At 39.6% G+C, this 27,565-nt stretch overlaps 1 protein-coding gene across 2 annotated transcripts in view; it reads right to left on the bottom strand.

The window, feature by feature from the left end:
• LOC149222226 (PHAF1 protein At3g51130-like) overlaps nt 1-27,565 on the bottom strand; it is a 377,477-nt gene that overhangs the window by 5,928 nt on the left and 343,984 nt on the right. For both annotated transcript variants that reach the window (XM_089385320.1, XM_089385319.1), the window contains 2 exons: nt 13,037-13,141; nt 12,733-12,795 (listed from right to left, as the gene is read on the bottom strand). In XM_089385320.1, the coding sequence (XP_089241446.1) occupies nt 12,748-12,795; nt 13,037-13,141 (153 nt within the window). In that variant the 3' untranslated portion in view covers nt 12,733-12,747. The remainder of the gene's footprint in view (nt 1-12,732; nt 12,796-13,036; nt 13,142-27,565) is intronic.

Below are 27,565 nucleotides of genomic sequence, written 5' to 3'. Positions count from 1 at the left end.
ACAGTTGGCAGACTTTACACCTGGTTACATATTTCTGTACATCCCTGCTCATTTTAGGCCAATAATAAAAATGTCCGAGTTGCTCCAAAGTTTTGTTGATGCCAAAATGTCCCGCTAAACCACCAATATGCTTCTCCCGTACAATATTCTCCCTCATTGAACAGTCCAGGATACATAACTGCCCACCTCTGAACAATAATCCTTCCTGTAAATTATAGTCCAACCATGGGCTTGCATTCCTTAATACGGGATTTTGGCAGGCTTCAAAAGCTTCCTTGAAATCTGTGTCCGTTTGGTACAAATATTTCAAATGTTCGAATCCCAATACCTGTATGCTACTCTCCTGTAAGAGCAAAGCTCTTCTGCTCAAGGCATCCGCCACTTTGTTGGCTTGCCCACTTATGTGTTTTAACACGAAAGTGAAACTCTGCAAGTATTCAACCCATTTGGCGTGCTTATGGTTTAACTTGTGCTGCTGCATTACATATTGTAATGCCGAATTATCAGAAAATAAGACGAACTCATTGCCCAGTAGGTAGTGCCTCCAATGTTTTAAAGCTTGGACCACTGCATAAAATTCCTTGTCATACGAGGAATATTTCTGCCGGCTCTCATTTAGTTTTTCACTAAAAAATGCCACTGGTCTGTCTTCCTGACTGAGCACAGCGCCAATAGCTGTTCCACTTGCATCACACCGAACTTGAAAAAGTTTATTGAAATCGGGCAGCCTCAAGATTGGCCTCTCCGTGATCTTCCGCTTCAAAAGCTGAAAACTGTCTTCTGCCATCTTGGTCCAACAAAAAGGTTGGCTGGCCTTTTTGATGGTCTCTAACATTGGTGCGCAGATTTCACTGAAATTTCTAATAAATTTTCGATAAAAACTTGCCAGTCCGTGGAAACTACGTACCTCAAATAAGCTCTTCGGTGACGGCCAATTTATAATTGCTGCAATCTTCTCGGGGTCCATTTTCAATTCATTTTCCGCAACTACAAACCCCAAATAGACCAGCTCCTTCTGCAGGAAAGTGCATTTCTTTAAGTTTATCAGCAGTTTGTTCTGCTGTAACTTCTCTAACACCCTTCGAACATGTTGAAGATGCTCTCTTTTTGTTCTGCTGAAAATTAAGATATCATCAAGATAAACTATCACGAACTTGCCAATAAATTCCTTTAACATCTCATTCATCAATCTCATGAAAGTACTAGGAGCGTTGCTCAATCCAAATGGCATGACCAGCCATTCGTACAACCCTTCATTAGTCTTGAAAGTTGTTTTCCATTCATCTCCTTCCCTAATCCTGATCTGATGATAACCACTCTTCAGATCTATTTTTGTAAAATAAGCTGCTCCGCTAAGACAATCCATCATGTCGTCCATCCTGGGTAAGGGAAATCTATATCGAATCGTGATTTTATTAATAGCCCGCGAATCTGTACACATTCGCCATTCTCCACCCTTCTTAGGTGCAAGTACTGTTGGTACTGCACAAGGGCTCAAACTTTCTCTGATCAGTCCCTTATCCAGCAACTCCTGCACTTGTTTACGAATTTCTTCATTGTCTTTCGGACTCATCCTATACGCTGCCTTGTTTGGTAAGCTCGCTCCAGGTATAAAATCAATATGATGGCTAATACTCCTCTTGGGAGGCAACTTATCTGGTAGATCGTCAACTACAATATCTTGGAATTCTTTCAACAACTCCTGAATTTCTACAGGCAGTTCTGATTTTTCTGTATTCAGCAACATCGGTCTTGTCCTCCTTACAATTGCATAATTGACCTCATTTTCCTCAATCTGTTTCACAAACTGTTTTCCTCCAATTAATAATGTTTTTGTTCCGCTCGGTTCTGCTGCGTCCTCCTCTTTGATGGGTACAAGCGTATGTTTGATCCCATCTTTCACAAATTTATAACAATTTGTCTTCCCATCGTGTGTCACCTTCCGATCATACTGCCACGGTCTCCCAAGCAGTATATGGCACACGTCCATTGGCATAATATCGCAGACCACCGTGTCGTGATATTTGCCAATGTGAAATTCTACCTCGCACTGTTCATCAACTAGTAGCTGGTGGCCTTTCTGTAGCCACGACACCTTGTAAGGCGTGGGGTGTTTAAGCCGCTTCAAGCCCAGCTTTTCCACCATTTCGGTGGCAACCAAATTGTCTGTACTCCCGCTGTCTATAATCAATTTACAGCACTTCCCCCGTGATTTGCAAACTGTTCGAAACAGCGCCTTTCGCTGGGTCTGTTCAGCCATCTCTTTGGCTGGTTTCAACAGCACTTTGTTCAAAATTAGAGCTTCCCCCGTTTCCGCCACATTTTCGATCTCCCGGGGTTGTGCTTCAGCTTCCTCAGGCTGCGCAACAAATGCTCCCCTCTGGCCAGCGTGCTCAGCTTCCGGGCATTCGAAGGATCTGTGCCCCCACTTATGGCACCTGTAGCACTGGACATTAGTCCCTCTTCCGCGACCATTTCCTCTTCCCCGCTGATATGGTCGACCTCCTCTAGTGCTTTCTCCCTTCTCTGTTGTCCCTGAAGTTCTGGAACTGCTGCCTTCTTCGCTATTAGTGGCAGTTCTCCCTCTGCCATAGGACTGTCCTCGTCCTCTGCCATTTCCTCTCCCTCTCCTATTATTCTGTTTCCTGTTAATTTTCTCTTCTGCCTTTACAGCACTCTGGAAGGCTTCTTCAATATTTCAGGGAGAGAGAACACTGATCTCGTCCAATATTTCCAACCTCAAGCCATTCACGTACCTCGCTGTCTTTTCGGGAGTATCATCTGTATATCCAGCACGTAAATTTACTCGATAAAATTCCTCAGTATACTCCTTTACAGTCATACCTTTCTGCCTTAAATTTTGTACTCGCCGATAAAGTTCAACCTGGTAGTCTTTAGGCAAAAACCTGCCCTTCAATTTTGCCACCATCCTTGGCCACTTTCTTATCGGCAACTTGTTCATCCGTCTTTTGTCCGCTTGGACACTATCCCACCATAGGGCAGCGTGTCCTTTTAATTTAGTCGCAGCAAATCTAACTCTCTTGTCCTCACTAATCTCCTCATTTTCAAAATACTTGTCTAACTCACTCACCCAATCCAGTAAAACATCGGCGGACAGGCTGCCATCATAATTAGAGATCTCAGGTTGGGTTTGCTGCTGGCTAACAGTACTGATCTCAATAGTCTTAACTCCGGGGCTTCTTCCTCTGACCCATCTGTAACAGTTGCTGCCTCGTCTTCACTGTCATCTCCAAGTTCCGGGTCTCTTCGCCTACCTGCCTCTACTGCTTCCAAGCGAGCAGTAAGGATTCTCAGCTGTTCTCTCAAGCCCTCGTCTGCTACTCTGCGTGCACCTCTTCCTCGTCCTCGTCTTTGTACTTCCATCTTTCCCTGTTTCCTTAAAATGCTGCTCTGATACCACTTGATGGGGCCAGCCCACGTGGTCCCGTCGTTGACGTGCTGAGGTGTAAACGACCGTAGTGAATAAAATATTATTGTGGTTCTGTTGGATATCGTGTTGGTTGATTTGCAATCGGCACCGTATGGATTTCGTTTTATGAGGGTTTGTACCTTAATATCCTGCCCTTTGAACACCTGTCCCTCCTCGGGATCCCACGAATCCGTTCAGGTTTTGGGCTTTTTACCCTTTCGCGCTCACCTCATTCTCGTTGTCTCGCTTGGTCTTTCGCTCTGCAAGCTCTGTAACTTGGCGGTTTATTTGTTCTGTATGCGGATTCCTGTAACTTGTTTGCTCGGTTCGTCGGTTATGGCTCCTGGTTACCCTCTCGGCTTCGGTCGTTGGTATCTGGTCTGATATGACTCTGTTCCTCCAGCGTTTTATGAATACGTTGGTAAGTTTGAATGGCACTATTCCTCGGCTTGCATGTCGAACACTATTGTGATTTGAGGTTTCGTTTTTCTTTCGAGGGTCTCTGTCTCTGTGTATGTTGTTTGTATCCTGTGAGTGATTTCAATTTTCTCTGTTGAAAACTTCTGCCCCTGTGGCTGCTGTTTGCTTCCAGAGAGGGTTTAAGCTATACGGTGGTTGTATAATGTTTGTTGTTTGTTCCAACACTGGTTCAGCTTCTCTTCACGGTCCTTGGCAATTCGATGGCGGCGTCTTCAGTTGGAATCTCTGTGTGCTCATTCGGTAAGTTTTTGGGTTCTATGCCGGAATTTTTGTATCCTTCTTTACCTGTACCTGATGTAGTGGCTCCTTCGTGAGCAGGGGTCTTCTCGGGGTCGGCTGAAGGCTATGGTTCACCGAACAGGTAGGGTGCCATTACCTTCTGTTTGCTTGTCCCTTTCAAACTTTCTTTAATTCGGTTAATGTTGTTGCTTGGTCTAACCACTCCTATGCATGCTCTTGCAGGTGTGACTGTTCGTGGGTTCCGGTGTTTGAGCTTTCGGCGGTTCGGGCAAACACGGGTAGTTTCTATGATGTTTGGCAGCTTGTTTTAGGGGTGTTTCGACTTTACTTGTTGAACCTGGTTACTGGTCTTAGACTGCTCTCTGTCTGTACTTGACTCTTCTTTAGTCGCTAGGCACGACGTGGGTTATGATTCTGAGTCTTGCGAAAAGTTGGTTCCTTGTTTACTGTAGAGGTTAATGTCTTTTGACTGTGGTTTTAGTTCAGGCCTCTATTTCGGACAGTATGTAAAAAAAAACTTATATTGAAATGTTTTTTTGGCTGACTGTGCAATGTATTCATATGAATTTAATTTTTGATGAATAGCTAAGACTCGTGTTGTTTTTCCCACATACCTGTTACGAGTTGTATGGACTTTTGTTATTGCTTGTCGTTCAACTGGTTATTCTCCCCTCTGGGCTCGGACCCTGTAGCAACACGTTCAGCAGTCTTGTATAATACTCTACTAGCGCAATTACACAATTTCTTAGGACACGTTAGGAATATATGTGTGCACAGAATGTTTTTTATTATTATCTCTGTTCTTTTTCATACAAAGTCGAACCCCCGTAATGGTTTGTTTCACCCATTTTATAACACTGTCTACAAACAGTTTTGTAACTGCTGTTAGTTGTGTTGTTGGTTATATCAGTTATTTCATATACGGGCTTTTCCATAGCTAGTTAGTACATTCTGTTTTACATGCATTCACAACCGTAATATAGCTGTTCGGGAAACAAAGAATTCTGCCTAATCACTACTGCTCCTAATTAAAATTAAAAATCATAACAGTATTTTTTTTGGCAATTTAAAGAGTAAAGTAAAATAAAAAAAAACAAAGACAGATCTACTGTCCATCCAACGAACTGTGTCCTCTGTCCTTTTCGGAAACCACTGCCCTGTTAGCCAGATGCTCCTGCATCACATAACCCTCAGATGGCTCTGAAAAAGGTGCATGGCAGATTTCTTTATCCCCACAAAAACCAAACAAGCAACCTTGATTGTGCTAGCTCCTTGAGGTAATTCACTGAAATGTAGCCACGGGATGGGATGTCTAAAATTAAAATACTGTAATGTCCCTTTCTAATTAATTGCCTTAAGAGGGATGGAATAATCTATCCAACCTGATAGGCTATAGCCTTGATAACGGAGGGAGGAACCCAATTATTCAATGTTTGAGGCAACGTTGGGTAAATTTTGGGTCGGCTAGGGAAAAAAGCCCAAATTGGGGGTTGCACTTGCAACCCCTCACATTTGAGAAACACCATGATAGAATCTATAAATAGAGAGTTGGAACCATTTTGGATCATCAATTTGCATTGGAATATCTTTGATTTTCTTGATCCCAAGGCTTTGAGGGTTTTAAGACCCCTTCTCAATTAGTTTTGGTGGAGGTGATCCCATCCTAGCTAGCTTCTACCTGATTTCAGTGGTAAAAGATTTCACCCTAGTAAGCTTCTCTTCTCCATCAATTGTCTAGCTAAGTCCTTCAAAAACGTAATCTTTCTTCTAGTTATTTCAGGCAGGTAAGAGGAGAATCTTCTGTGGATCAAGTAGCAGAAGTTTCTCTGAGTAATGTTGAGAAAACTAGATGGCAGCACTTAGGGTGATTCCTCTTATTTGATAATTTCTTGTGATATTATATTAACTTTTACTTCTTGTTATTATTATGTTCTCTTCCATCAAACAATCACCAAAATCATAAAACAATGAACACAAGATATAGGCTCTCAACCCGGGCAAAACCCCTCTCTTAGGGGAAAACCCAATCAAAATTCTTCTCTTCTTATAGAAATAGTTTCAAACGAAAAATCCAAGACCAAGACCTCCTCCAAGCACTAAGTGAGCCCTCCGACAAAGGCCCTTCCAACTAGTCAGAGTCAAACCAAGTTAAAAAGGGTCAAACCCTTACAGAACCACTGCAAACTCAGAATTTCGGCCCCCAACATCTAAATTTTGGACCTATAGTAGGTCTGCAACTTTGGTCCCCTGCAACATCTCAAAATTTCGCACATGTGAGAGAAAATATTCCAAAAACTAGGTCAGAACTTTGATTTTCCTTGCTCCTTGCTTCAACTTTTTTCTCCTTTGACATTTTTGGCTTCTTCCTTGAATTTCACACTCTTCTATTGTAGATTGAACTTCTTGTGATGATTGTTGTTAATGAGGTCTTATTAGAGAAATTTTGAGGTCTAAAATGGATATTATATAATAATAGTGGAAATAATAAAATAAGATTAGATGACATCATTAAATTTTAAAGGGAAAAAGAAAACTAGTTTTTCAACTTATCTCCCTATGTGTCTACTCAAATTTCGAGCAGGAGCACTCGTTGGATGGAGAATTTAGTTCCTCATCCAAGGAGTACCCATGTTGCATACTTTCGACGGACCTTGCTCTATGAAAAATGAGAAATACATGAAAAAACATGATTGATCTCATTTTTCATGTAGCAAGGTCCATCGAAAGCATGCAACATGGGTACTCTTTGGATGAGGAATTAAATCCAATAAGTGCTCCCACTTGAAATTTGAGTAAAAATGTAGAGAGATAAGTTGAAAATACGAGTGGAAAAAATTGTTTTTTTTTTATTTTTTATTTTTTTATCTTTTTACTTTTTTTACTCCAAAAATGGCAAATCCTCCTCCATGGTTGACATCATCATCTTGAATCCTATTGGTTCTTATAAATTTGATTTTGGTTGTACATTTTTGTTTTGAGGCCCATTTTAGACCTCAAAATTTCTCTAATAAAATCACTTGTATTTATACCCTTTTCAATTGGTCGAATAGCCTCTTCTAGGCCGACTTGGACTGGCAGGCCGGCTTGTTCTTGGAGGTCAATATTGACAATTTTGACTCAAAAATAATTCTTATTTCTTGTTACAAATTGCCCAATAGGGTCTTATACAACGAACAAAGAATCTTGACTCATGACACATTTCTTATTGACTTGACAAACCCTAGGAACATGAAATGCATGGTTGACCTAGATGACCACTTAAGTGGAGCATGAAACCCATGCTTGAAAAATAATAATTTTCTTTCTTCTTTTGATAGATACATAATGACTTGAATATAATGACAAGTATGAAGAATGAACATAGTTACATTTTTCAACAACTAATGCAAAAGATATTTCTGAAGAAAGACGTTCAATCTCATAGCTTGCAATTAGGGCAGTGGGAGACTTAAAGACTACCTGTGATCACACTATTTCTGAGCATTGACTGGGACAACGAATCTAGTACAGCAACGTACTTGAAGAATGCTGGAATTTCACTCTTTAAGGCAGAGAGTTCAGCCACAGGACAAAGGTCTAGTTGTAGGGTCAGGTAAGCGAGGCTTGTTGAAGCTTTTTAGCAGGGAACAATTGTAGCCGCAGACAGTAGAAGTAATTGTACGATTGGCAGTGGAGGAGTCTCAAGGCATGGATTTGGAGGCCAACTCTCTTCCCTTAAGGTGTTTTGGCGGCAGCAATTTAGTTCTGACGTTGTTAAGACAATAGTTTGTCAATTAACATCTCCCAAAAGCTGCGACATCTGGTTCTGGTCCACAAAAATTGGAATCTATACAGGTTCAAATTGGTCAAGCAGGGCATCACAACAGCTCTCTTGGTCAGCCACTTTACCATAGAAAGCCAATACAACCAAGGATTGAAATTGGAATCTATACAGGTTCAGATTGGTCAAGCAGGGCATCACAACAGCTCTCTTGGTCAGCCACTTTACCATAGAAAGCCAATACAACCAAGGATTGAAGTGTTACTTCATGGTAAGGAAGGTAGTAAGGAAGGGTTTCCCAAGCCCTTAACAACATCATGTCTGGTAGTAGCACAGTAGACAATGAGTTGCCATTAGTACACTAATTGTTGTTAGACGTTAGATAGTAACTGTCAATAGTATAGAAAAATATACTTGGATATTGTTGAATTGTGTTGTCATTGATTCCGATGTCGCCTTTGAAAGCTTTTAATATTCATTGTGGAATGCATTAGTTGGAAGCTCCAATGGACAAGAAGCCCAAGAAGAAAACAAATCCCTGGAGTGTGGTCATGATACCTCACATTTGATGAAGATTTTGTATTGGGAAGATCAGTGTATTTGCACTCAAGACCATCTTCATCTAATTCTCCTCGTCATGCCAATTCCAACAATAGGTGGCACATCCCATAACTCCTCACAGTTGAGGAGATATGCTTGGTCAAAGTTTTTGACCCGAACTTTTGGTCAAAGCCCCCAAAATGTGATGATGTGGCAGCTTAATGATTGGCTATATATTTGATGAATTCATGAGGCCAAAAAAGATTATTATTGAAGAACTTAATTAATTTTTTTGAGGTTAAATTTGCTTGCACAAGAGCATTTTGTCTAGGGAAAATTAATTGATTGAGTCGGCCTCAAAAGTATAATGTTTTGGCTCCAAAATTTGAATTTCAAATTTAAATTTTGGAGGGTTGGCCTCAACCCCCCCTTTTGATGTCTATTTGACCTATATAAATAGGGCTCATCCACCCTTCATTAAATCATTTTATCCATCAACTCATGCGCTCAATTTGATGTATCTTCTGTGGTTCCTGAGGCCTAGTTCTGTCATGACAATCTAAAGGAGCAGGCCGAGATTTGGAGCTAATTTAGACATTTAAAAGTTCTATCTTTTTATTGGCTCTTCACTGGTCAAAGTTCGTGGTTCTAAGGACATGTCTAAAGTTTATCTGAGGCTCATTCTGCTTACTGAGGCCTATTTTTCCGCACCTTCTGAGGCTCCTCTGAGGTCAAGGTTCAGCTCTGAGGCAGGGTTATATCAGTGCATTTCAAAGGTTTATTGAAGGTCTGTTCAAGGATGTTTTATGTCTCTGTGATTAGGGCATGATCAAATTCAGACCAGAACCTTAGACTATTTCTGCGATTTAGCTGGTCTTCCTAAGGCACAAAAATTTTGGTCTCTTCCAGGCCTATTCTAAAGCAGACCTAGGATATTTCATTGGAATCAAATTTTGATATGAGGTTGCTGTCTGCAGGATCTTCCAAAGACTCTTTGTAGAGGAATTGGCAGCTAAGCTTTGAAGTTTCTTTGGATGCATCTCTGTGGGATATTTCAAGGCATCTGAAGCTGATTCAGATTCTTTGAGGACTGTTTCTAAGACTCTTGGTATATCCGTGGCAGAATGGAACGTTGACTAACTGTCTGAGGCAATCTTTGTTGAAGGGCATATCTGCTGTGATGATCCAAAGAGGTATGTTAAACTGAGTTTTGGGACCCAGAACTTCATCATCTCTAGTGGCTCCTTGCTGAATAAACCTTGTATTTCAGTGATCTAATTCACAATTTCACACTACTCAGGAGGGTTAATCTTTGTCCTCTAAGGAAATGTACTGAGGCATCTTGGGCCTTTTCTTAATTGTTGAAGTCTGTCGTGGCACTCTTATTGGTCAACTCTTTAAGGTTTGAATTTGAAGGCATGCTTCAATTTCTGAGCTAATTTCTAAGCCCTGTCCGAGACATTTTTGTGACTGATCTTTTGAGGCCTCCCCCTATGAGAAAGTTTACAGCCTTGATCCAGGACTGAATTTGGAAACAAACCTGATATTTGTGGAGACGAGCAGATCAAATCTGAGGTAAGGGTTATATTGAATCACCTCTTATGGACCAGTTGGAATAAGGCCACCTACAGGTAAATCTTAGAACTATTTTTCACCTTTTTTCTCTGAGGTCTATCTGTGATACATTTAGCATTTGTATAGCAAAGTCTTACTGTTAGATTGAGGACCATTTCAGAGGGATTTCCAAAGGCCTTTTTAAGGTCAAGATTATTATATTATTTGGTTCACAGTAAACCTATGAACATTGACCAGTTTCAGGCCCACTTGAGAGCATAAAAGCCTTACTTTGAAGAAAATAAAAGAGTGTCTCATGTACAGCATCAGTATGTTACATTCAAAGGCACAACATTGACATCTAGCTTCTCAAGGGACAGATCACTGGCAAAAGAAGACATCTTCAGACACAGCACGAAGGCATCAGTGACACCCCATCAAATATTGCAAACAGAGATTAAAGCAGTGGTTGAAAGAAAAGGGTGAATCAGTGACTGTGCAGGGGTTATGAGCCGCTAACTTATTGAATAGCATAATGTGCTAGAAGCTGTTGGACAGACGACTGTTCATCCAACTTGTAGGATTACTTGCACTGGCAGAGTGTCTATCATTATATATATTGTCTAAGTAACATGAGTCCAGCCGTATATGGATTGAGTGAAGTCATAGTTGTTGATCATTGTGATGGTTCTAGAGTCTTGTGAGGGTGTAGTGATGTTGATCAATATCATGAAGTATACATAAGCCTACTGTGCTGCTTGATGAGAAGGTGTTAAACTATTGCTAACTATTCCATATATCTAGAGTTTACATTGTAAAAAGCTTTCATCATTACCAAGCACTAGTTTTTGAATTGTATTACCCTGAAGATATTATTGACAACGTTTGGCACAACAAGTATGATTAATTGGTCCTTGATGTCGGGTTCGGATGTGCATGGTGTTGATTTTTGGTAGCATGGGATGTGCTCTAGCCTTGAAATTTGGAGGAGAGGCTAAGGCACATGAGATCTCTAAGACCCAGAAATCATTTTGAGAAATTCCACCCGGATGAGGAGTTATTAAAATAATTAATATTCTTAATAAGTTCCTAAGTCTAAATTTAGGAAAATAAAATATTAATGGGTATTAATAAAGATAAGGGTGAGAAGCTTCTAAGAGGATCAATTACGTTTTAACCTTAGCCGTTGATTAGGAACTTAATCTCAGCCGTTGATTCCTCAACAGGAAAAGTATAAAAGAAGACTTGAGGATCATTTGGAGACACACCGGAAGATACTCAGTATCTCAAGGAAAATCGATTCTCAAGGAGAGGAGATCGATTTCAGAGGGATAGTTGCAAGGTGGAGGAAGAGGAGGGCGTCAGCAGCAGGCAATGACAGAGGAGGTGACGCAGGGATAGTGGGATACAGCGCAGAGAGAGACGCAAAGCCTACACAGGCTGATGTAGAGCCACTCAGAGTGACACAAGGGTGACGCAGAAGTGGGAGCAGGGTCTCCAAAGTGTCAGAAGGTCTCAAAGGGAAAGTCTCAGGTGTTTTATTTCAGCTTCTCTGTAAAATCATTCCTTGTAAAAGCAATTGCTACTGAAGATTAATAAAACCCTCATCTATTGCACCGGTTTTCCCACATTGGGTTTTTCCGGGACAATTGTCCAAAAATTACTGTGTTAATGTGATTGGTTCTTGTGCGTGTTTTTTTTTCTCTGCGTAAATGTGTGATAACTACAGTAGAATTTATTTTAATATTTACTGAAGGAATTTCGTAAATGACTTATTGTGAATAATAAGTAGGTGAAATAAATCAATTGCTGCAATAGTAGAATTTCAGTTTAGAAATTTTCACACGTGTCCCTTAATGATGTGTGGGGCACTCAAGGGCTCTAGGAATCAAGGTGATGGCCATGATGAAGGGGTAGAGCTCATGTTTGGCTTTTGCCCACATGCTATCTTTTGCATTTTGTAATATTCTTTTCTTTTGTTTCTTGCTTGTGGCCATGATATGCTTTTATCGTTCTTTTAGTTGCATCAACCTCCGGGGCAACAGTTCCAGGCCCGACCCAGATATGTGGACAAGGGGAGGGGGCGTACAGTTGATTGTGTACATTACCTATATTAAGAAGCTTTCAGTGGTTTTTCTCCCAGTAGGGTTTCCACCTAAAATGTCATGTGTACTGTCTTTGACGTTGTGCATTGTTGAATGGTGTTGTGATGATGATTTATGTTTGATCGGATGTTAATATTAATCAATGCTTTAAAGATTAAAAATTCGCTAATTGAAGTGAAACATTGATTCATCCCCCCCCCCCAGTGTTTCCAACAAATACTAGTGAAGCACTGGTTTACTAATTATTGCAACCAGAACTATATTGTGAACCATTGGTTGGAAGAATCCACTGTGTCTTGGGCAGTCAGCCCTAAGTATTGTGAATTTTTTGCAAATCATGTTACTGTTGGAAATCCTTATATTCAAGCATTACATAAGAAATATCTATGGTTATATGAATGTGCACTGCTGTTACACAATCTCTTCTAATTTGTTGAAAAAACCCTAGTCAGAAACTAAACCCTAATGGGAAAAATCCCCTTGGGACTTTACAGATACATAAAATAAACAAGAAGAGAGGCAAAAGAAACAAGTCCAAACTTCACAATCAATGAATGCAATAAACTCCATATATGGCATGAGAAAGAAATTAAATTAGATGAGTTGAAAGTTCAAGGCACTACCTCTGTTAAAGTAAATCATGATTGGAAGAGAGTTACAGTGGCTATGTGATCATTTTTCATTACCTGCAAATGTTTAGATAAGATTAGTCCATTCTTAACTTCACAATAGCTCAAAAAACAGAAATCCTATATTTGTTTGCAATCAAGAATATTTTTCACGAGAAAATGTTTCAGACCTGTCACCTGATATAAATTATGGTGACCAATATGTGATAAGAAACTAAGAATAGACCCACATTTTATGACATTAAGAAAACAAATGTAAAAGCTGTTAAAGTGTGAATCTCTGATATTATAACCTCACCTCAAATGCTATATTTTGATACCCATAAACACGTGTTGAGCCAAAAGGATTAGTCGTTGAACCTTGAGTCTGAATAGCAGCCCGACCACCATCTCCCAAAAGTTCCTGCAAGCAAGTAAATGTTAAAATTCCTATCGCAAGAAGACTATTTGTGAACCAGCCCATGGTTTCTTTGGATCTTCAGACTCAAAAGCTAGACTTTCAAAATTTCTACATATCACAGTCTCAATATAAACCAATCTCTTTCTTTATTTATCCTAAGAACCAAGACTACTTTAGTGGCAATCAGCATGGGTATTTCAACAAGACTTGCTAGACTTGCACAGATTTTAGCGTGAAAGTGTTCATAACATTTTTCCACTAGGTTTCAACTTTCAGGGCCTCCATTGGACCTTCATTGCCCAACACCACTACACATCCCCAGTTTCAAAAGCTTTTACAAAGACTAAAATCTCCCCAGATGGTGCTTGATCGATACCTATCTCTACTGGTCTTGGAGTCAATATCAGACCGTATTGCAGCAGACATGAAATCTAGAGCTTTAAGACGAAGTTTACCATATTTGATTCGAGCAATCCACACAACTTCGAATCAACAATTTTAACCTCAAACAGTACAGTTCTATTCAAAGTTTATTCTCTATTCCTCTGGAATAACAAAAATATAACCCCAAATCAACAATGTTATCAATGTCAACAATCCCACCTAGTCTAGACTCTAGACCATCCAAGGGAGGCACTTTTCATCCCAAAGAGAAACTCAAAATAAAATAAATGAAAGATTCAGTAATGGCAAACCCCATGGACTACTCAAACCAAGAGATTCAACTACGAGCCAAGCAAAAGCAAGGATAAACAAGTCAAAGCAGACTCAAACTACCTCTAATAGGTGGAAAGTGTGGAAATCACTTGACATCAAATGGGGTACCCTCAAAAACAGTGCATTTTTCAAAAATCAAAATCAGAAAATAGCCCATGAAAAATCCATTGACAACTTGGACAGCCAAAATAAGCCAGGAAAGAGCCATTGAGATGGCATTTCATGATATAATTGTGTTTTTTGCACTTCTCCAGTATACTGTACTGATTGGTGCAGCACTTGGACCAAAATGAATATAATGGAGTGACTTAGTTCTTGCATCATAATTAAAAAATTTACCCTCCAAAAGCTTTATTGTGCATCTAAGAAGTCAGCCCCTTCCTGAAAGCAATACAGACCTGCTCCAGTGAGCATACTACTATTAGCAAGTGGCTGAAACATTTTGACTCTGCTAGAAAGTTGAAATAACTAGACGAGAATCAAAACTGAAGGAAAAGCATAAAAGATACCATTGCAGGTACCTGATTTCTTGCCTCTAAAATTATTCTCCTTCCTGATGATTTGCACTTGAATGGTTTGGATGATATAAATGTTGGGGCTAGTCCTGCAATGACCTCTTGAAAAGATGTTTGAACTAAAACATGTTCATATATAATCTGTTTTAGAAATATTATAACAACGATTGCTGCATTATATTTGGTCAATCCTGCATGGATGGCTCACACTTCACCTTACCTGTATACGAAGTAGTAACAACCCTTGAATTGTTTGCAGACTATGGTGCTACAAGGATGGATTGAGATGCAAGAGATAGCGGTGACAACAGTGGACATAATGTCATCATAAAAGCAAGCTAGTTATGGACTTGCTCCATGTTCACACAGCTATCTCATACACAACAACTTCCTAGTTAGGCTGGGTAAGTCCTTGGGCTCTTGCTAAACTTGAAATCCCAATAAAGCTACATTAGAGTGCTCTCTCACTCTCTGTTTAGAAGGGGATAATCCTTATAATGTGAATACCTAGAAGGCTCGTCCTCCTACTAAAGTACTATTTGATAGTAAGGTCGTCGGGGGGTGAAGTCTAGCCCAAACAGGGCTCAGAAGCTGATTATTTCATCAAGCTCCATATTGTAATTTTGTTGTCATCCACATGTAGATCTTTGGCTATGTCAGACAAGAAAATCCCTTGCCCTAGTCCTAGAGACAGACACAACTCCTGTCCCTGAAATAGGGACGGAAATATCCCCACATGACCTTAATAGAATTGCTCAAACTTGTGTATTATATTTAAAGGTATTATACCCAAGTGTTTGATTGTTGATCTATTATGAACTGTAGATGACAAGGTGTTACCAAATTATCAAAACTATATCGCTCTTTAGATGGGATGATCAACCATCAAATTGAGACCTTAGTAGTCAGTGGGTGAACATATGGCACAAAATACCCCATGTGATGTAGAGCCCAGATCTACATTTATAATTATCAACCACCTGCTTAGCAAAAATGGATCAAGACCATGTACTGTGTAGCCCCTTCCCTTTTCATCAAAAACAGGCCAAAAAGAGGAAACGCATCAACATGATATGTTAGTAGCTTTCTCCATTGATATGGGAACAAGTAGAACCATTCTCAATTGAATCTTTTCAAATGACCATTGCACGGAAATCCTCTATTCCATTTCACTTGTATAATTTTATCTGTTTGAACTAAGCTTCCTCCTATCAAAATGAAACCAACGCACCTAGATTTAGCATTACAGCGGATCCATTACCATTCAACTGCGGCCCTCTTCAAATAGTAGTAATGAGTGGTGGGTATCTATTTTTGCCAATGTTAAATGGACCTAGACCCAACCAATGGTGTGTGTTGTCTCACAGATTGTCACGACAACGCTCAGACCGGGGGCTGTCACCCTGATCCCCGATCTCTCCGTTTAAGCCTGTCTCCCGAGGCTAAGGGGGGTAGACCCTATAGGATAATGGATGACCAACTGCGGACCAGTTGGGTTGGGAGACACGAAGGGAAACCAACACTAAATTGATTTTATTAATTTAATAGACTAGTGCCTTATGAAATGAATGATGAAATGATTATTTATCAAATGCTGCAGAGATATAAGCTCATTAACAATCATTTACCAGCAATGCTTAACTTTTTACCAAACATGAGATAATCAATAAATGCTTAATGGTTTAATGATACTCCAGCAATTAAAAATTCGAAAGATAAAGAGCTCACGTAAAATGCTAACCAGAGATCACATTCATATAGTTAATCTTCAGATGAACATTAAAGCACGTTAAAAATTCCAACATCAAAATTTTAGCCTCAGCAGATAAAACATAGCAAATTCCTGAGCCAAGACTGAAACTGGCAAAAAAAAAAAAAAATTAATTTTTTTTTTTTTATATTTTTCAAATAAAAAAAATTAAAGACTAAATGAAACTTTGAATCAAAAATCTAAATAAAACTAAATTAAAAGAAACATTTTTATTTATTTATATATTTTTATTTATTTTTTTTTAATTTTTTTTGTATTTAAATAAAAAAAATCCAAACAACTAACTAAATCTAAAATCCAACTCTAAACTAAAAAAAAAGGGAAACTTTTTATGTCTTTTTATATTTTATATTTTTTATGATTTTTTTTATTTTTATAATTTTAAAACAAAACTTAAAATTAAAATCTAAACTAAAACTAAAACAAAACTTGAAATTATTAAAATCCAATCTAAATATAAACTAAAATAAAAAGGAAATTTTTTAATCTTTTTATGAAATTTTTTTATTTTTATGATTTTAAAATTTTTATTTTAAAATGGAACAAAACTTACCATCCAAATAAAATCTAATTTAAAACAAAAAATTGATTTTTATATTTTTTATAAAGATTCAAAATTTAAAAATAAAAATAAAACTAAATTCTAAAACTAACCATTCAATTCTAAAATCCTAAACTAAACTTAAATCTAAATTTAAAATAACCTAAAGACTACAAAATCTAAACTAAAATCAAAATCTAATTTAATTTATGAAAATTGATTTTTTTATTTTTATTTTTTAAAGTTTAAAATGAAACAAAAAATAATATTTAATTTAAAACTATCCTAAGATTAAAAATCTAAACAAAAAACTAACATCTAACATGTAAGAAAACAACGCATATTATAATATATACAAAGCTTTAAAATCGAAAAATTTGAAGCTTAAACTCTAAAGCTATACGGCAAATTAAAAAATCGTAAATTTACATAACAAAACTAAAATTGATCCTAAAACTAAACTTCGAATTTGAAACTAGAGCCTAACAATAAAAAAAAAAGGAATAAACCTATTCAAGCCTAAATCAAAACGAAACCAAAAAAAAAAAAAATCGAGAATCAAGAAGTGTGTGACCTTAACATCTTACCCACGCATACAGTTCACGGTTTTTGTGTGTGCAGGTGAGCAACCAGCTAGCCGAGCGTGGAATCAGCGCAGAGATAGCAGCGTGAGGAGCTTAGGCTGGAGGCGGAGATGTTTCTTGGTGGGACGCTGCAGTTTTGGCAAGCTCTAGGGACAGTATGCAAGGGAAAGAAATCCGTGGGAAGGGCAGCTGCAATGCTGTAGGTGAGGGACGGCCAGATTTGCTGCGTGATGATGCTTCAACGACAACGATAGCGTATGTGTGTGACTGCGTGGGAGAAAGATAGCAAGGGTGCAGGTGATGTGTGGCTGAGGGGGAGAATGGAACATGCAGAAGTTTGGAGAAGAGAGGTAACAACGTATGGTTGAGTGGATACAGCCACAGGGGTGGATAGAAATGATTGTATATGGCTGCGTGGAGTTGGATGGAGGCAGAAAAATGAAGAAGTGCAATGATCCCCTTGCGGCATACAGGTTGTTTTGGAAATCGATGGGGAGCACATAAAAAAAATTAACTTCCTGCAAATAATGAAACCCCAGTAGACATATAACTGACCCTCTTTAGATAGATTGAAAATCCTGTACCTGCAACCTGAAAACAATGAAACAAGCAACCAGAACCTGAAAACAATAAAAATAAATGAAACCCTAAGAACCAGCGAAAATTATTTACAGTATTTACAGATCTAAGGCTCTTTAGTAGCCAGATTTGTCAATAATCACAGTAATATTTTCAGAATATAAGCTTAATGTGAGATACTTCAGAAAACACTGCATGCATTCATAAAAAAAAATTCAGATGATAAGCCCGGAATTAAAACTAGCTGGGCTCTTTCAGGAAATGCAATCCGAGAGTTGGCTGGTTCAGCCGAGAACTTCCCCTAACGCCCGGTAAACTCAAAACTAAGATTTCCTACACAGCTTAGAATCTACCATTAACATAGAAGGAAAAAGCGATTGTGAAATCCAATTCAAATGGAGATACCTACCATTATATTTCAGGATCTAAACTATCATTCAAACCCTAGAGATCAGACAAGATACTTGTGCTTGAATCAATCTTCATCAAGCTAAAATCAATAGCTGAAAATAAAATTATGCAGAAACATAAAACATCTTACAGCATTTCGAGAAGAGTAACACCAGCAAGATTTTTAACCCCAAAGTCTTTCTTTATTGCTCAAAAAATGACTACAAGAGAGCTTTCTTCAGCACAAGACTCACAGATCGAATGATCTCAAATGACCCCTAGCACCCTATTTAAAGGAAAAATTCCCAACAACTAGTTCGAGTGATCCACATCAAAATGATCTTGACCGTCGATGAGGATCAAGATATCTCTTAATCTCATCCGTCGAATTTTTAATGCATTAAAAAATTGAAATTCTGCATTTATTTACTCAAAAATATTATTATTTTATTATTTTTAGGTTTTTACTTTATTTTATTATTTTTATTTATTATTATTATTATTATTATTATTTTTTAATTTTTCAATTTTTTAATTTTTAATTTTTTAATTTATTTTTAAATGGATCCTCGAACTTAGCCTTTGGAAAAATCACCTAGGACCTAAGACTTAGGACTTATGAGGGGATTAAAAAATTTTCTAACCCTCAAGACACTTTACATCATGACTTTTACAACTTTACATCTCAAGGGGGAGAACCCATTTGACATAGACCCTCATAAACCACCCAGTTCTATGACACAACTATAATCTAGCAGATTAACACACTAGGATTCTGATCCTCGAACTTAGCCTTTGGAAAAATCACCTAGGACCTAAGACTTAGGACTTATGAGGGGATTAAAACATTTTCTAACCCTCAAGACACTTTACATCATGACTTTTACAACTTTACATCTCAAGGGGGAGAACCCATTTGACATAGATCCTCATAAACCACCCAGTTCTATGACACAACTATAATCTAGCAGATTAACACACTAGGATTCTCCTAAGATTCTAATGACAAAATCCATTCCGGCTTTGGGGTTAGGCTGAAGGAAAACTCTGCCAATCATAGATCGGTGAGACAAAAAACCTTCCGGAACGTAGATTATCACTAGGAAATTAGGTCCACCTAGGCAATTTACATACATGACTCATATCTGCTAAGATTATTTACAATTCACACATGCAGACTGGGTTTACAACATAATATGATCAAGTCGACGATGACTGTCGAATGGCACGAACATGTCGATCAAGCGCTATCCCTTTTTGCGAAGAAAAGGGGGTGTACTGCTATGGGTAGTTGACACGTAGTGGTCAACAGTGTGCATTCACAGGAATGAGCATAAGTATGTCACTTCATAGGACTTGAACCCTAATGGGGGTTATAATAACAACCCATCTTCTCCGACGTGGCAAGCCACCATTGACTTGTATAATTTGATTATCTGACAATCAAGTAACTACAGGTAACTAAAACATTTCCCAAGAGGTTCAAAAGTAACAAATCAAAGTCAATATGAGTGAGCTCAACTTGCCTATGGCCTTTTCTTTAAAAACCAAAACCGGGGAATTTTTATTATCAAAAAATTGTATCTATGCCTCATAGCTCTCCACACATGTCTGGTTAATGCTTTCATCCTCACCTACCATACTTCTTCAAGGAAGGTGGGTCATCTATTACAAGTTACATTAACCATTACTATAATCATGTGCTTTCATTTAATGTTAAGGCCAATCTAATATGAATCACAGGTTTAGATGGATGATTGACCACTCTTGATTGTATCATTGTTCACATGCTTCAACTGGGAGGTTATCCCTTTTTCCCCTAGTCCAAAGTGACCTTCCCTAAGACCTCTTTCCTTTCTTCTGTTCAGCAGTGGCACAAATAGGAGGCATTGATTGATATGGTGTGTCCAAGGTAATGTATAATTATCACTTTCCATAAGTCCCTTGCATCCACCTCCAATATTTGGGTTGATTGTCATTTGTCACCAATGCCAGCAGCCTGTTGTCCTCAAATTTGAGCAAAGGCCCGAAAACTTTTTCCCTTAAAAAGTTGATGCAGCTAAAAAAAAGATAAAAAAATGAATAGCCACAAATGAAAGAAAATGTAAAATGCAAAAGATGGTTGGGAGAAAATTAAATTTCGTGGACAAAAGCCTAGCGTGAGCTCTACTTCCCCCATTAGCCATCACCCAGTTCCTAGCATATTATGCTATATCTAAACAAAAAGAACTTATGAGTGTCCCAAGGTTACCAAGTAAGTTGGTTACCCAAGGTATGCAAGAAAGAAAAAGAAAATCATTGAAGTAAACGACCTAACCGAGGGTTGGGAAAAATATGCTAAGGAAAGGGGTAACTTAAGTCCCCACAATTGCTCTCTCTTCACATCATTGCACTCAAGATGTTGGATCCCATTCAGCTTGTACCATGACCATCACATCTTCCTTGAAGTCTTGCCTATTCCAAGACCATCATTATCACACGCACTTGTGGATTGGTGTGCCTTCCTAGGAATTGTCCTTCTCCTTGGGGTTGAAAGCACCTAATAGGGCTAATTGATTTCTCATCCAAACATAATTGTGGTAACTTGTTAAAAATCATTAACTAGAATAACATTTGAAGTAAAGTCTTGTGTGAAGTATTTTTGGCCCACTATGATACTCTTATGGTTTCTTTACTTGATGATATTGATCTCACTTGATCTTGAGAATATGTTTCAGGTGGTTTATCTCAAATGGATTGGACATCCTTTCAGGGATGGCTTGCCTCTTCTATAGCACATTGAAGAGAATGTCTATCGTAGCATAAGAGCACTTGTGACGTTGCAGTCATTAAGTTGCCCCTCCCAAGATGAGTGTTGGCCTTTGCAAGACCCCTTCTACACCTCCAAACGTTGAAATGTTGAGCAAAGAAGTCAGGTCGTTGATAGGATTGATGATATGCCCCAGAGAACCTAGGATGACCCTAGGTTGGCGTTCTACTTTCTTGATGGGTGTTGCCTTGCTTCAGAGCTAAGATGAGGATGATGATCACTTGAGACTCTTTGGGAGGGTTGGAAGCATCAGCCCTGCAAACCCTATGATGATCATGCCTGGATTCTTGAGAATGACATCTTGGATGAGGAGTTGTGGCTTGGAGATACACCCATTCACTTTGATGATATGTCCTGGAGTGAGGAGTATTTTTGGACCCTTTTTGGCACCTTGCATGATGGAAATGCTCACTTCATGAGGATGACATCACGTTGGGGAGCTACTTTTCTCACACATGTGGAGAAAAAGTATTTTGTTATGTTTTATCATATGTAAAATGTTGGAATTTCTAAGTCTAACTGTTAGAAACCCTTCATGTACTTTACTAATTTATTCCTACCTACTTGTTATGTTAATTAACAAGTTATTTACCATGTAAATACTGGAAATCAATACAAGTACATGCGCAACACATTACAGATCATCAACTGAAGGAAACAAAAACAAGCACGCAAGTGACACCGTTGTTTTTGGACTAATGTCCCTGCAAAAACCCAATGCAGGAAAACTGGTGCAGCTATCTGAGGGTTTGATTTATTAAGCAGTTTCATTATACAATCTGGGTGCCAAATCCGGCTCACCTAACAGAGAAAAATCTCGGAAATAATACCTCTATTCAGAAGCAGATATTCCAGCTGAAACCCCAGATAAACATTCCAGTAGCTCCACAGCTCCAATCTGCCCCACGAAATCCCAACGTCAGCCTCTAGGGACTGCGTCAGCGCTTTCTGGCCCAGCGTCACCCTGGCTTGCCCTGTGTCAGACTCTGGAGGCACTATGTCAACCCTTAGAGCCTCTACGTCACCCATGCTGGCTCTCTGAGGCACTGTGCAGTTCCTGGCTAGCTTTGTGTGAACCTCTAGCTAGCTCGGCGTCCCTCTCTCCTAGCTTTTGCGCTAATATTCCTGGTACTATCTCTGCCTCTCTGCTTCTGTATTCATTGCCCCTCAACTACAACTCAGATCACTCTTTCGACTTCCTCAGCAAACCCTGCCCCAGAAAATCAAAATCTTGATCAACTCGGTGTATTCTCCAAGTGACCCTCAAGCCTCCTCTTATACTTTTCACATTGACAATTCAACGGTAGAGATTAAGTCCCTAATCAACGACTAAGATTAGATCTGGCTTGATCCATGACTTTTGGACCATTCTAACACAGTTTTATATTAATTCACATTAATATTTTATTTTCCCTAAGTTTAGACTTAGGGACTCCATTAAAAATATTAATTATTTTAATATCTCCCAAATTGTTTAGAATCTGCCCAAACCTTTTCTGGGTATTGGAGATCTCATGTGCCTTAGCCTCTCCACCAATTTTCGTGGCTAGAGCACATCGATGCTACCCCAAATCAACACTCCCTCTTAGCAAGGACTGTGCTCTAGCAATACTCCTCACTGAGTATCACCCTGATCATCCGACATCGGTCCCTGTGCTGATGCTAGGCCTGCTGCCCATCATCTGCACTGTTGCATCCTGTACTGCTACCCATGGCCCTGCCACTGCCACTGTTGCATCGTACTGCAACTCCCTCTCATCTTGTTGCATCGTGCTATCCATAGCACTGTCACTACTAACTGTTGCACTGCAACCCAGTTACTGAGAAGTAAGTAACTGATCTCCCAACTCTGACATCTCTATCAAGCTAGAGACACCCATGATGTTGAAGCTCCCTCTGTCGCTGATAAGTGCTCCCTCTCTGACCTCTACGTTGCTACAACAACTCCCTGCATCTCGCACCGTTGCACGCCTTTCTGTGCCATCCTGCACTAGTGCAACACTCCCGTGCTTCTTGCACTACCGCCTCATGTTGTCCTGGGAATCTTGCATTGTAGCTCCCTTTGTCGCTCCATCCGCATTCGTCTCTACTGACATCCGGCAGTACTGCTACTCCTCTTCAGGGCTCCCGTACCAAGGTCTAATCCAAGAGGCTGGGTACCTTGAGGATCCTGCCCCTCATTGCCTGTAGTCCGTCTAACTACAACTCGATGTCTCCCCACTTCCACTCAAGTGGTGTGTGTGCACTCAAGAAACAATCATCGTCTGTCTCCACTTCTTTCTCTGCCTTTGCTGGTGCAGCCTTGGTCTCGAAGGCCTCTCCCTTACTCTTCTTCCTTGGACACTGGGTCGCATAATGATCCAGTTCCCCACAGTGGAAGCATTTGACCTTGGAGAGGCCCTTTTTCTTTTGTTTCTCCTGCTTTCCCTCAGATGCTAGGGCAGCATCCTCCTCTTCCTCCTTCTTCACTCTGATCCCCTTGTCACTGCTTCTCGCCCTGCTTAGCTTTCTGATCTCTTCTTAGCGAAGAGCTGCCCACATTTCCTCCCAATCTGGAAGGGTTGCCCTGCCCAGTATGCTCTAGACAAACACCTCCCAGTCTTCTGAGACTGCGTTCAGGGCTATTCTCACCATCAATTCTTGATCTGGTGTGGCCCCTGTGGAAGTCAGCTGATCCCGGATCTCCTTCAATCAACCAAGGAACGGGTCGATCTGTTCTCCCTTCTGCATCTGGTATGACCGCAACTGATTTTCTAGTAACATCCTTCTCTGCACAGAAGTATGATGGTACAATTTCTTTAGGGCCTCCCACATCTCATTTGTCATTTCCTTTTCGGCAATATGTGGTACTACATGGTCCTTGACCCCGTCAAGAATGATGCTCTTGGCCCTCGCCATTGCCTCGTCGTACTTGTCGTTCTCAACCGGGTCAACTGGGATCGCTATTGTCCTCAAGGCAAAGTTCTTGACATGATTCCTGTCTAGAACGAACAAGATTCTAGCCTTCCAGACTACGAAGTTTGAGGCTCTATTCAGTCTGTACTGGTCTCTTACTCCGTTCACTGCCATCTTGCTGCTCCTCTACTTCCCTTGTGGAAGTTCTCGGTGTGACTACCTTTAAGCCTCAATTTCCCTCCTGGAAACCTCTCTGCCAATGTCGAGGTGCCCCCACTCCGATCCTTAGTGCAACTGCACCACTGATCCGGATTTCTCGGCTAGAAATCCTCGGTAGCAACTCCCTCCTCCTTGGCCTTGCCTTGTTAGGTACTGTTCTGACTATAATACCCCACCAACTCCACTCTGCAACTTACCCACAGCCTCCTAAACCCCAGCAAACTGAAGGTTAGAGCTCCTAGGCTCTGCGCAATCCCGACACCAGCAAATCAGCTTCCTCAGCCAACTGCGTCAACCCTCCTGGCCTCTGCGTGAGCCTGTCTTTGCCTCCCTCAGCCTCTGCACTGCCTCTTCTTGGCTCGAACTTGATGACGCAGGCACTGCATCACCCCTTCCTTGCTGCTTCTCTGCTAGGAACAACTTCTGTCACTCGGGACAGCTGTTTTCTGCTGTTGCTGCTCTGCTCAGTTGATGTCCTCAGTTCTCCTGTGATTTGCAACCACGCTCTGATACCATGTTGGAATTTCTAAGTCTAACTGTTAGAAACCCTTCATGTACTTTACTGATTTAATCCTACCTCCTTGTTCTATTAATTAACAAGTTATTTACCATGTAAATACTGGAAATAAATACAAGTACATGCTCAACACATTGTAGATCATCAATTGAATGAAACAGAAACAAGCACACAAGTGACATCGTTGTTTTTGGACTAATGTCCCAGGAAAATCCTAATGTGGGAAAACCGGTGCAGCTATCTGAGGGTTTGATTTATTAAGCAGTTTCAGGATACAATCTGGGTGCCAAATCTGGCTCACCCAACAGAGAAAAATCTTGGTAGTAGTACCTCTCTACACGAAAGCAAATATTTCGGCTAAAACCCCGGATAAACACTTCAGCAGCTCCACAGCTCCAATCTACCCCATGAAACCCCAACGTCAGCCTCTAGGGATTGCATCAGTGCTTTCTAGCCCAGCGTCTGCCCAACATCACCTTGGCTTGCCCTGCGTCAGCCTCTGGAGGAACTTCGTCAGCCCTTAGAGCCTCTGCGTCACCCATGCTGGCTCTCTGAGGCACTGCGCAACTCCTGGTTGCCTCTGTGTGAGCCCTGGCTGGCTTTGTGTGAACCTCTGGCTGGCTTTACGTCCCTCTCTCCCGGCTTCTGTGTTGATCCTCTTGGTACTATCTCTGCCTCTCTGATTTTGTATTCACTGCCCCTTAGCTACAACTCTGATCACTCTTTCAACTTCCTCAACAAACCTTGCCCCAGAAAATCGAAATCTTGATCAACTTGGTGTATTCTCCAAGTGACCCTCAAGCCTCCTCTTATACTTTTCTCGTTGACAATTCAATGGCTGAGATTAAGTCCCTAATCAACGGCTAAGATTAGATCTGGATTGATCCATGACTTTTGGACCATTCTAACATAGTTTTATATTAATTCACATTAATATTTTATTTTCCCTAAGTTTAGATTTAGGGACTCCATTAAAAATATTAATTATTTTAATATCTCCCAAACTGTTTAGAATCTGCCCAAACCCTTTCTGGGTATTGGAGACCTCATGTGCCTTAGCCTCTCCACCAATTTTCGTGGCTAGAACACATCCGATGCTACCCTAAATCAACATAAAACTATCTCTAGGTCGACTTGTGACCTATCAGTTTTAAGTCAATTTTTAGGGCTTTTACTTGTAAATTAAAATTAATTTAACTGTTACTTGGTTGACCTCATATAAGTAGAGGGGAGTTGAATTAATTGAATTATTGACACATGCACTCATTTATCTCTATGTCAAAGAGTGTGCACTAGTTTTTCTTCTCGCCCTTGGATCCAATAGCTAAGTAGTAGTGTAAATTCTCTTGGGAAGGATATGTTTTGCATGGAAAGGATTTTATTTGGGTTGATAAAGTGATACTTGCTTGAATGGTGTAAGTTTAATGCTATTTTCTTCCATTTTGCTTCAATTGCTGAAATTAGGGTTTGTCATGTGCCATATTAAAAATTGCAATATCTTTTATGAACTCTTATTTCTTGTTATAAAAAATTTGTCATCAAGGATCCATCAATGGGACTATATTTACACCCTTTGACCTTAAATCTCCTGAATAAGGAATTCATTAGGGTTTGGAGGTGAAGGGAGTTCTCTCCTCCCTCTCAATCCAAGGTCCTCTTGCATTGACCTTGCCCTATTGACTCCATTGCCTAATTGACTGAACAAACTAGTCTTTGTGTGTTGATCGACGTAAATTTTTCCATTTTATTTGTCTTATGGTAAACTACAATTAGGATTTGGTTAATCTAGATTTTATAGCATAATTGCACCTATATGTTATTTTCCTTAAAGTAGGCATTGCATCTATTAATGTTTAAAAAGAAAAATCTAGCATTTTATGCATGTTTTACCCCCATTTCTAGGGATGATGTCTATGACTTGTTGTTTTGTGCATTTTCAGCAATTAAAAACACACTCTTGACCTATCCTTTCTTTACCCTTTCTAAATGTGGAAAATCCATGAAATTTTAATCTGCTAATGTGAGCAATCTAAAATAAAATTTCTTCTCACATAAACACAAAGTTTCTCCACTAAATGCAGCAGAATAGGAACATAAATAAAAGCACAACCACACATTTCAAAAACACAAGAATTGTCTAGGGAACCCAATTGGGAAAACCCTCTGCTTGTTTGAGAATTTTATTGATAGAAAACTGACCAATAGATCTCTTACAAAATAATTGTTTCAATAAGAAAACACAATTGTCTTCCTTGCTTGTTCTAAGCTTGAAACCCTTGCAAGACTGCTGATCTCTGCTGCCCTCTTCCAATTTGTGCACAAGCTTCTCTTGCTTCCTCTCACAAGCTCCACACACAAACTCGTGCTTCTTATTTCTTGGTCTCACCAACTCTTGCTCACCAAAACAATGATTAAACTTGTGCCTTCGTTTGTCCAATTAAAGGCAATTCGAATGGTTAAAATTAGTGAATTTTCTAATTAAGGAATGATTTTGTGATTTGAGTTAGCATGAGTTAACTGCTCATGCAACTCGTCTTATTTCAAGTCAACCACTTGAAACTCAATCACTTGTATTTTTCCTCAATTAACTCACACTAGAAAATCAAGAACTCGACTTTCAATTTCAACACATCAATTAACCAATGTTCCACCAGGACTCCGGTGCGGGGAGACGCGGGTGCGGGGAGACGCACAGGGGGGACGTGTGGGAGTACCCTCAAATTTTAGGGAAATTTCGGAGGTGCGGGGAGTCGTCGAGGTGTCTATATATATATATATAATTCAAGTTCATATTCATTGTTCACTGTTCAATAATGAAAGCATAAAAATATTAAATAGACAATTGAAATTTGAATCATTGATCCATCCTCATCATTCATTTTGATACATA

The sequence above is a fragment of the Pinus tabuliformis genome, chromosome Q (assembly GCF_031772625.1).
Source record: "Pinus tabuliformis cultivar Carrire ecotype Pingquan chromosome Q, CPIR1, whole genome shotgun sequence".
In the NCBI taxonomy this organism is placed as follows: domain Eukaryota; kingdom Viridiplantae; phylum Streptophyta; class Pinopsida; order Pinales; family Pinaceae; genus Pinus; species Pinus tabuliformis.
Note: the sequence above shows the minus strand (reverse complement) of the source record. Positions and strands in the feature narration are given on the sequence as shown.